The sequence below is a fragment of the Carettochelys insculpta genome, chromosome 1 (assembly GCF_033958435.1).
Source record: "Carettochelys insculpta isolate YL-2023 chromosome 1, ASM3395843v1, whole genome shotgun sequence".
Taxonomy (NCBI): domain Eukaryota; kingdom Metazoa; phylum Chordata; order Testudines; family Carettochelyidae; genus Carettochelys; species Carettochelys insculpta.
In genome coordinates, this window is record NC_134137.1 from 269,606,719 (window position 1) to 269,618,521 (window position 11,803).

Here is an 11,803-nt window from a genome sequence, read left to right on the forward strand (position 1 = left end):
AGTATACAAATGAGACCCAAGCAGAAGTAGCTGCAGCTGATCTAGGAATATTTTTGTCTTGGTGGATCAGATACTCACTACTGCTCTGCGTACTACTTGAAGGGGGATGCCTGTCTCTTAGCTTGCATCTCAAACAGTGTTGCATCAAGTCTGTGTTAAGGAGCACGTCAAGGACCTTGGAGTTTTACATAATATTTGGAAACCTCAAGAATCCAAAGTTCACATAAAATGTACTAGAGTAGAAGGTTCACAAGTTTGATCTCAAATCCCTTTGCCCAGAGATGAGGGGCAGCTAGTGTAGACCATGAAATTGTTATCTATTATATGGACATGCATGGGAGAGCTTGGTTGCTTCTTTTTAGCATAGTTTTTGGGAATTTTGCATTTGAAATTAAGTTGGTCTATCTGCTCTTCACAAGTATGAAAATGCCTTAGCCACCTATTTGAGACAAACAGACATTTGTGGTCATTCAGTTCCTCTTAAGGTATTTGGAAATGGAATTATTTACTGAAAGTCAAAAGAAGCATCAGACATTCTGATCAAGAGAAGGCAGAAATCTACAATCAGATGTTTTTCTTACATGCTGAGAGAAAAGATCTGTTATGTTTTCTCTCACATCCAGAACGTTGCATAATGTTCAGCAGGACCTATTTACACAGGACTGGGCACAGCAGACTTGTTCTCAGAGCTTATGGCACTGTCTGAAAATCATCCATTCACTCCTCTTTCTCAGAGGCAACATCTCTTGTCTGAGCAGAACAGCCAGGTAGCGAACATCTCAGATTAATTCATTTGACAGAATGTTCGGTGCTTTCAAGAACTGGAGGTCTAGGCTTGTCAAGTCAGTTATTCTATAGAAAGCTTCAGGAGTGTGGTGTGTGGAGATGTGCAGAAACAAGGTTTTTATATTCTCAGCTTATGAAATATTGGGATAAAGGAATTTGCTCATAACTGCCAAAATACTCCTGAATGGAGTTCTGTGGCTGCAGTGTAAAGCCAGTATACTTGCAGAACAAGAGCTTTTGTTGGCAAGTAGAATATTTTGTATCTAGTCTGTCAAATTTTAGAAAAAAAATTATCTTGTTATCTGCACTACTGGGCCTGCATATTATTGACACTAAATTTGTTACCCATTTAATTAAGATTTATAATCTGAGATAAGGCTAGCACCTGAAAGTAAGGACAGGCTAAGATCAGTTTGTTGTCAATGCCACTTCATTAAGGTGCAGAGTGAGAGAGACTGAAAAATGACTGACAATGTTGACCTTTTTTGCATCTGCTGTTCCTCATATCAGTCACTAGATGAAATATTTTGATCTACTAGCTCTGTTCTCCTACCCATTCATATCTTCTGAAGCCACTTAGTAAAAAGTAAAGACTGCACTATTGGCTGAAATGGGCACAAAAGGAATAAAGGAGGAGGAATCTTTGTTTATAATCTTTAATCACTGTTTCAGAAAGTCGACTAAAAAGCAAATTAAATAGAACATATTTAGAGAGGTGGCTAAGCATGAATATCATTCTTAAAAAAATAACCTCAAAGAGAGAATATTGTAATCTTGTCTCTTGTTTTTTCCTTTTAAAAAAGTACAAAAGCACGAGGCCATGAGTTTTACTGAAAGATGCTGTACATGTGCCAAAGAGAGGCCTGGATAACATTAAATATAATGAGTGTTTGAGAGCAAGGATTTATCTGTTGGAAGGGTTAAGTGAGTATTACCACAGTAAAATTGTGCATGTGGATAACACTTCATTTAATAGGATTATCGTTCAGTGACGTGCCTCTGTGGAGTACAGGAGCTATTAATGGGCATATTTTTGCTTGCAGGTTTCGAGTGTGTGACTTTCACATATTATAGTGACACTACATCTGTTCAAGCCACAAATCTGACCAATTTTAAAATGTTGTAACTGGGTGAGAAGTTTCTCCAGACAGTTCAGTTCCTGTGCTCCCTCCATTCCGTGCCTTAAATCAGCTGATAAATTTATAGTCAGGAAAATGAACACTGTTTCAGTGTAATGTGCATACTACTGCTCTCAGGGTGCACTTTGTCCTTGTGCAGAGGGCAAATGCAAGGCTTATACACTGCTCGTACCTCTGGCAAGCCTTCAAAATAAGGCTCACCTGAGATGTGAGCAGCTCAATAAACTTGTGCTGGCCCTTTCCTCCTGAATGGATTTCATCCTCCAAGCCCATGAATATTCTGGTGTTCTCTTTAATGCTGATTCCTGGAAAGATATTAACAAATAAAAGCCATATGGGATTTGTGCTGAATGAAGCTTGGAAAAGGGCAGTCAGAAAAAATCTAAACACTTTCAAGTGCTTTTTGCATTGTTACTGTGGAAAAATAACTATACCAATATACAAGATACACACTGTTCTGTAGATTACAATATGCTTCTTCTCTGTCCCAGTCCCTTTCATTTAGAGACCATGGAAACTCTCCCCCATTCACTTCCTCTGGCACTCTCCTCCTAGTCAAGATTCTGTACGAACATCCCCAACTCAGTTTCTCTTTAGAGCTCCTATGTCCTTAGGGGCTATGTCTGTGCACGCAGTTCTGTGTAAGTTATACCTAAGAGTTCTCTCTGTATACTTTCTCTTCACATGGAGACTCTTCTTGGTTCCTTGTTTTGTAAGGAAGGCTGCTCTACCTGTTTTGGGAGACTGTGTCATTTTGAATTGAGTATTAATTCATCTTATATGCTGCTTGGGAATGTATTTCTGATATTTTCCCCTGTATTTAGGAGTATATATAAGACTGTACTTGTAGTTATTTTCGTTTACATTATGGGATCTGTTTTTCAGACTGTGGAAGGATACCCAGAGTGGCGGCATTTGTTTGAATGTAACAATGTACAGAGTATTTTTGCTGAAGAGAGCAAAGATTTTGTCTTGTGCATTTACCAACCATCCACTGTTAAAATAGGTGTTCTGAAAATTTCTGTGGATGGGATTCTTTTGCAGGAAATTGACACATCTTGTCCCACCAGCAGTGTGTGAACCCAATAAGAACTCTAGGCCAGTTTCTTTTCCTCACTCTCAGGCCCTTCTAGTTAAGCACATCTAGAAATCCTCCATAAAAAGCCTGCTAAAATACAACTTATTGATGGGGAGAAGAGGAGGGTCATTTGGTTAAAGCACAGACTCTGGAGGCATTGGTTCTATTCCAGGCTTTGGTATAGCCGTACTGTGTGACCTTGGGCAACAATCTTAATCTTTGTGCCTCATCTTCATTGTTTGTGATGTGGTGATATGTATCTACTGCAGAGGGTGTTGAGGCTTAATTAAATGAATAGCATGTGAATTGATTGGAGATGTCCTCATGAGAATGCACTATACAGAAGTATTACCACAAAATTCTAAAAGGGCCATTCGAATTGTTTCAGACCCAGGCTAGGCACCCATCCTTGGTAACTAAATGTACTACCACCACTCTGCTTTCTGGACAAACTCACATTTCAGTCTCCCGTCCCCATAGATGGCTGTATTGATCTGTAAAATATGGTCTTAGTTCAATAATCCAAAGGACTATAATGTGTAATGTTTAAAGATTCATGTGTAAGCACGGTAATTCTTTTGATTATTAAATCAGTTTTCAGGTAAGATAAAACTGGTTTATAGGCGACAAACTGCCATTATTACAAATGTCACTTTTCAGCAAGTGGTACGCATCTCACAGTAGGAAGTTTAAAATTAAATTCTAATGCAGCATTTTATTTTGAAACTCGTGGTGAAAAAGATTTCTTCCTGTGAATTTTCAGAGCTCTGCCCAGAGCGAAATGGGCATGGCTTGCGTTTAAGTAATCCTACTTAAATAAAATATGCTGTGAGTATACTCGATGTTCTTTCACTACAAGTATGACCTGTCTATGCCTTAATTTTAACTGTTGCATTTTTAACATCTGACCTATTCGGCTGAGTATTCAACTAGACTGCAGAAATCTCTTGTCTAACTGATAATTGTGATCACCTTTTAAAACCAAGCTCTTGTCCTCCCTCTACAGGAGAATTTGCAGCGTTCAAGTAGCCACAGCGCCATGGCAGCACCTACTCTATTATTTAAGTCTTGTGTTCCTACAGTTTCTTAACATCAAAACTCTATTCTGCTCCTCAAAACCTAAAGCAATTTAGGAAAAGATATCTGCAAGCTTAGAGCAGAGCCAAGTGGAACTGCTGGTCCAACACTATGGGAGGGGGAATAATCTTTTTTGGAACTTGAATTCTCTGCTGCCAGTGTTTCTCCTTCAACACAAAACCCCACGGAGACCCGCAGTGGCTGCCTGTACCGTTGGCATCATTCCCAGGAGAGAGGAGAGGGCACGCGTGTTTTGACTTTGGTGCTCAGGCATAAGGGGATGGAACTGCTGCTGCAGCTTAGGAGACTTGCTTTGGATGGTCTGCCAGTTGGGCTTTCTCCCTCTAACAACGAATCATCAGAGGCTGAACATCTGATGAGTGCGCTAATCAAAAGAGTCATCTTCTGTTCTGATTTATATTTTCCTGGCATGCTTACTGATTTGTGGGCCAAAATGCAGTATCCCCTTTTCATTTAAATGCAAATGTCAAACTTTTCAATCAATCTATGTCTTTTGATTTTTATCCCAGTCAAATTGGTTATTTTACAGGGTGGGAGAGTAATCTGGAGGAAAAGGGGATGCTGCACCATTTTTCAATATTACTTCTCAGCTGTCCAAAAAACTACCCTTTTCTTGTTCCCAGTGCTTTCTGATGTGCTCAGACAGGGCATTTTTCAGAAGGGTTGGGAAGCTCCTCTCGTTGGTCCAGCAACAAACTAAAGTTAACAAAAAAAAATGTAGCAAGTTCTCAGTTTTTTTGTATCATCTGATTCAGTGTATTTTTCCTAGATGCAGCAATGGCATCTGAAGTCTGTAAAACTGCTAATATGGACTATAAATTATGTATGTACCTATTTTAAAAGTTTTATTTTAAATGAGGGTGCAATTTAATGCCAGGTACCTTACCAATAACACATAAGGTTTTCGTAAACAGGAAAAAATTGTTCTCAGGTTGAATTGAATTAAAAAACCCACCCCTAGAATTAGACATTCATCAAATTATGTTTTGGTACTTAGAGCTTTTTCTAAAAAAAAGGATTTTTATCCTGTTAACTCAGTGTTCTCTGATAAGTGTGTAGGTAAATGTGGAGCATCTTGTCCGAATGGCAAGGTGTTAGATTTAAAAAACAAAACAACTACTACAAAAACGGTACTTGCTGGATCCACGCTGACCTTTTCTCCTCTCATTGGGTCTGTTTGACTCTCTTGGTCCTGTCCCTCCATTTTTCCTGTTTCCAGTTTGCAAAATAGGGTAAAGATGGTAGTATCTGATTAGTTTCTGTTTTTAACCTGGCCTCCAGACCCAGTTCTCTAACAGTTGGTAGCTTTTTGACAAGTTAGAAGAAAAATTCATAAAGTTCAACATGTGGTTTACCTCTACTAGAATATCTTGTGATGTGATCTGTTTGCAGAATTCTCTGATATGTGAGCTGAGACATAAATTATTTGTAAGAGGCAAGTCAGAACACAGTAGAAAGAAATTCAAACTCACACGGAAGTCTTCAGAGTTTGATTAATATCTGCCCATTCCCACTTTTCATGAGGCAGGAGAATTAACGCCATTAATTAGCAGCGCTTTTCTTTGATGAATAAAATCGAGAGACACATTTGAAGGAGTTAAATGTGTACAAATGTGCATGGCATTGGTTGAACACATTGCTTCTGTCTCACTATGTGAGTTGGGGAGCTTTCCGGTGTAGAGAAGGATGCCCCTGGATTTAGGAAACAATACATATCAGTTGTGGAACATACTTCTAAAACCATGTATTTCTACATCTTTACAGGTTGTCTGTTGTGTTTGTCAGTTAATATTTGTTGGGCTGAAGAAGTCCTAATTAATCTGAAATGAAAAATATAAATTAAATACTGTGTATTCATGCTAATTCCACAAACATTAGCTGGACAGCAATAGAAAGTGATGTGAAATTACTACAAGGATGAAGCAATTCATGTTGATACATGAACAGAATTGATTTTGTGTACAGGATGTGTTTTAATAGAGAAACAAGCACAAGTTTTTCTTTGCTGTGGGTCTTCAGACACTATTTTTCCCCCTTCCTAAGATGGGCAGGAATTAAAATGATCGGTAGTAGTAGCAGTTACTTTCCAGTGTGGAAAAGCAAACAAAGTGACCAATAGCACAGTCAGGTGAAATCACAGTACACCCTGTAAATGTAATAGCAGAATACAGTGCTAGCTGAGGCAGTTGACAGACCAAGGTAGAAGAAAGCTGGGAACCAAGCTGTCAGCAACATTTGAGAATTTAACTCCAAGAGAGTGAAGTCACTATTGTATCAATGTTTTTCTGTCATCCTTCCACTCCCCCCTGCCGCCCAACCCCCATTTTGGTCTGTGATGTAGCTTGTAAATATAGGGTACACTGAAAATTATATATGCTTCTACGGGAAGCTATGGCCAAAGTATGTATGTATTGCTAGGTTAAGAATGGTCATTTCAACATATTGGATAAAAATTCTAGTTTCCTTCTGTATTGTCACACTGGCAGAAAATTATTTGTTATAATAGAACAGCAAGGAGTTATTTTTATCATTGTTTCAAATTAATTTATTTTGTAATGCTTCATTTTCCATTAGTCAACAACATGCTTCTTGAGCCTCTTGCAAAAGCACAAGGAAAATCACTATCCTTGTGCATGCAAAGCACTTTATAAGTAACACGAGGTCTTTGATTTCCCCCACCCCCTGAAAAACATGTTCATTATTTGTTGGTTAGTTAGTGTTTCAGGTTTTATTTTTATTACTGTCCAGGTCTGTTCTTTTCTCTTAAAGCGTCTGTAACACTTTTCATTTGTGTCCATCTGTCTTTATGTACAAAGGCCACCTTAATTCTCATGCAAAACTTTGGGAGAATTTGGTTTGTAAATAATTGTTTTTCTTTATTTCTTTTCCTTTAGATATTCCTTCATGTTTTGCATGAAAATAGGATCTGTTTTAAAGGTGCCTTGAAGGTGTTCAGTAAACAGTGAGACAGTAGTAGGGACATGTTTTGAAAGCCCCAGATAGCAATGGGGTGAAGAAAATAACAAACTATTTTAAAAAATAAATAAATTCAGGCTCTTTTCATACCATATAGCTTCAGCTCATCTGTTATGCTCCAGCTCAGTGCAGTAAGGCATGAACCTACATGCCTGGTTTAAAAATTTTATTGAGTATTTTTATACCTATAGGGATATCAAATTACGTAGGCACGTATACCAGAATAAATTGCCTAGGGAGGTTGTGGAATTTCCATCATTGGAGATTTTTAAGAGCAGGCTAGACAAACACCTGCTAGGAGTGGTCTAGATGGTTTCATGTCTTGCCATCAGTGCAGAGGACTGGACTTGATCTCTTGCAGTTCCTGCCAGTTCTAACATTCCACAATTCTATATCTGAGCAGCTAATAAGCCTCTTCAAAATTACCACTTCAGCACTTGTAGTCCCAGCTTCATGCTCTTGTGAAGTACAGTAGCTGTGGAACACCCCCACTTCTCCAGCATACAGAAATTAGAACACATCTGCCTTATCATTTGGTCCCATTTCCCTGTCAATGCAGGGATTCTTCCTATAGTGTATTGTCTAAGGCATCCTGATGGTGTCGAAGTCAAACGGTGAATATAGGGGCTGTATTATTTTAAAGTAACAGCATCAGTTAAATGTTGAGTGTCCCTATGTTTGCTATAGTCCTGCCGCTCTCTTTTTTCACAAAACATTTGCAGGTAGCTGAGTTAATCTATTCCTGCTTGCATTATTCCTTACCTGAAGTCATCCTTTCTCATAATTGAATTCTTCGGCAGTTACTGGTAATATAGATTATGTTGGGTCAAATTCTGCTGTCATATGTTTGTGGCTACTGTTTGTCACTTGGAGCTATATGTGTTCTTTAGAGGACAACATTTGGCCTGTGACATCAAGTCTATGTCTACACTACAGCAATCTGTCAACAGAAGTTGCTGTTGGAAGAGATCTTCCAGGAAAACTTCTGTCGACAGATCATGTTCACACACACAAGTGGATCAAAAAAGCAATCCACTCTGTTGACAGAGAGCAGCCAGATTGCCTGGCTGGTGTCTCAATGAAAAAGTCAACCAGAAGCTCAGCAAACAGTGCTGCCCACTGAACTGGAAGCCCTATCTGTCAACAGAGGGACCCCCGGAGCACCCGGATGGCTTTTTTGTCAACAGGAACTGTCAACAAAGGCATTATTCCTCATTGCAGAGAGGCAGAATGCTGGTGATGGAAGTGCAGTGTTTTGTCAACAGACTGTCAGCAAAATGCATTTTGTGTGTAGACACTCCACAAGTTTTGTCAACACCCTCTAGTGTAGATGTAACCAAAGTGAATAAATGATGGTGTGAACTGTTAACAAAGACTACATTTTTGCAAATGTCCAGTGGTAAAATCATATTGAAGAATTGCCTCTGTATTGTGCTGTCAGTGTACATGGTGCTTTACTGAACACTTTGAAGTCCATTCCTTAAAGACATGATCTAATATCAGTTAAATCATCAGTGGTTCTGGAAGGTGTCTATTTAGTGGAGGGCTGAATTCAGAGCATGCAAACATTTCATCCCTTCCCAGTCTGCAGGCTTTTGTGGTATATTCCCTTCTTAACTGTGAGTGCAGCATGTGTAGCACAAACTATTCAGAGTACTGTAGACAAGTATCTTTCCGTCCATTGAAACAGTGTCATCTGGACAAGATATGATAGTCTAACCTTTTAGGTACATTCAAGAGTCAGATGAAAATGAGTTGCGTAGACAGACTGTCATGGCATCCTTTGAAGATACTGGATGTTTTGTCTCTCTATTTTTTTTCTTTTCCTTTATAGAGAATAGTTTATCACAAATAAAAACTTCTTCCATTACAGCTTTGCTAGTGACACATATTTACTAAGATTGCTTGTTTACACGCGTGCACACACACACACAAGCTACTTTATTCTTATCTGGTAAATCAGTGCATCAAAAGCACATGCCGAGATAGTTGGATTATTTTATCTTTAGGTTTTAAAGATGTTAATATAGAAGCTAGTCAGTCGGTACCATGATAGCAGCGAATAGTAATAGAGAGAGAGAGAGAGAGAGAGTGTGTGTGTGTGTGTGTCTGGGATGAAGGGTCAGTTTTTTAAAAAATAGCAGGATGGGGATGCTGCTGTGAACAAAGTGAGGAAGTGAAAGGTAGTATATAATTACATAGAAAAAAATCCAGAAATTCTCTTAAATGATATACAGGAGGCTTTCCAAAAGTTACTTTGCAATTTGCCAAATGATCCTGTGCCTTCATGACTTAAAACTATATATAATAAAAATTAGGTGCTTTGTAACTAGAACAGTGGCTTTGGTTTAATTCCAGTGCAGTGTCTTCGTATTAAGTTTTGGAGTTTGTAAATGTAAGCAAAAGATATATAGAGGTGATAGAGGGGAGAATTTACAGAAATATCTGATGTTTATACCAAAGTAAAGTTTATATGAAACATGTACATTTTTGTGAAAATCTGCAGCTCAAAGCTTCTTTTCAGAAAACAAAATGAGTTGCATTTGAAAAAAAAAAAAAACCTAAAAGCCTTTTGACCCCTCCAAAAATTAAGCATATTGTTAGGGAAACATAATATAAAGATCTTGGGAGGGATACAGTCAGAACACTGACAGGAGTGCATGAAAAGTGAGTTCTGGAATGCGAGGCTGACTGTCAGGACCCAGGAGACATGTCATGCACATCATAGCATACAGTTAATTTCCTGGTCCAGGGGTTATGTTGTTTAATGGAATACCAGCAGGTTTCTTAAGTTCTTCCTCAGGCCTCATTGATATACTGCTAAACCTCTACAACCCTAGCCACTGTCTAGTGATCATGTATTGTATAGTTACATGCTTACTTTGGGAGCTGAGTGTATTATTGTCAGTTGAGGGCAAAAGATACATTTGGATTTGATGTGTTCATAGTTCAAACTTATCTTCACTCCTGGCAATATGTTAATACTAGTGTCATAATTCATGTGTCTGTCCATAGTGTTCTTAAATGTTTTTCACATCTTTTCCCTGTCTTTGGTGGAATTCTTTTGACATAATTCTGTTATGTAAATCAGGGCAACTAAATGCATAACTAGTCCAGAATGTTACCCTTCTTTTAACCCTATTTTAGTTCCTTTTATGAATCAGGCTGTAATGTTTTTAAATGTTTTATTTAAATGTCCAAGAAATATCGGGAATTTCACTCTCCCCTCCGACCCATGTACTGAAAATACACTGAAGAAAATAGTATCCTCCCTAGTTTTATGAAGCACACAACTACTTTACTGTTCTGTGAAACAGAGAGGGATAGTGGGAATGTCTTGGAACTTTTAAACTGCCTAGGTGCTTGTTTTGTGTGTCGTAGCAACAGTATGTTCAACCCATCCAGATGCCCTGTCAGCATACATGCACGAGCCAGTCCTCTTGTCTGGCTTTTCACACCTGCAGCAATTGTAGTTTGGAATGCACCAGTATGACATTTACTTCTGAATTAGTAAGACACAAAGCCAAGAACTATGTACCATTGTTCTTTGAGTTTCAAAGAAGGGTTAGTTTTGTTTTGACAGGTATCATTGCATTTGTGTGCTCACCCTGTTGGAACCCAATTCAGTTTTTTGTGTGTGAGTTAAGTAAAACGTAAAGATGTGACAAGCAATGAACCCTGTCTTGGCACAGTTGTGGGGGAGATGGGGCAAAATGGACCAAACTTGGGTGGTGGGTATTTTTGGGATAGTGGGGGTTGCGAGGGAGGGCATAATTTAAATAACTAAGATAAAATGTAAGTGCAATAAATGTGCTTTTTATTCAAAGCTGTGAACTTTTTAAAAATGCACATCATTCCTTCCTGAGCCTTGTTTTTCCCTCTACTCCCTCTTCCCCACAAACGACTGAAACCTGGCAGTGGCCAACCTGCATGTCTTAGATCTATTACCATGCTTTAATATGTGCTTATCAAAACCCTGCCATCAAAGAAAAATCTCCTTTGGTCAAACTAACAAGGTAAATCCTAGCTTAGTTCTGCATCCCTGGAGACTTTGTTGGAACTTGTGCTAGTCTGCTGTGCTTCACTGGGAAAGGCAAGTGGTGAACTTCCTTGAGGGTGGAGCACTGGCAGGGCCCCTGGGGATCCTCTTCACAGGGGTATAGAGCCTCCTCCTGTGGTTGGGCTAGTCTCTGAGCAGGAAGATTCCTTCCTCTACACACAACTGGCAGCTGCTCTGGTTCTGAGACCCAGTGCTGAACAGGTTTTTCCCCCCTAAGCAAATAGGAAGATGACCAGCAACTTTCTAAGTTCCCTATCAAAACAAGCATGCAGGCTAGACCCCCTTTTCTCCTATTGTTCCACTTTATTTTGAAGGAATAGGTATATATATTTTAAATCACTTGTGTGGTAATTGCACAGGCTCTCCCAGTCTCACTCAGGATCATGCTGCTTTCCCCAGATTAGGAAAGATGCACTGGTCTTTTCACCACAAAGGACATGATACCTGTGTTTTATCAAATAGTAACAGAGAAGAAGCCGTGCTAGTCTATACACTATCAAAACAAAAAGCAGTCAAGTAGCACTTTAGACTAGCAAAATAGTTTATTAGGTGAGCTTTCGTGGGACAGACCCACTTCTTCAGACCAGAGCAGACTCCATATTTAAGACACCGAGAACCAAAAACAGTAAGCAAGGAGGACAAATCAGAAAAAGATAATCAAGGTGA

General features: G+C 39.0%; 1 protein-coding gene across 2 annotated transcripts in view; it reads left to right on the forward strand.

Moving 5' to 3' along the window:
* Positions 1–11,711, forward strand: part of BRAF (B-Raf proto-oncogene, serine/threonine kinase) — a 148,224-nt gene extending 136,513 nt beyond the window's left edge. For both annotated transcript variants that reach the window (XM_075007122.1, XM_075007131.1), the window contains one exon: positions 4,010–11,711. In XM_075007122.1, the coding sequence (XP_074863223.1) occupies positions 4,010–4,032 (23 nt within the window). In that variant the 3' untranslated portion in view covers positions 4,033–11,711. The remainder of the gene's footprint in view (positions 1–4,009) is intronic.
* The last annotated feature ends 92 nt before the right edge of the window (positions 11,712–11,803 follow it).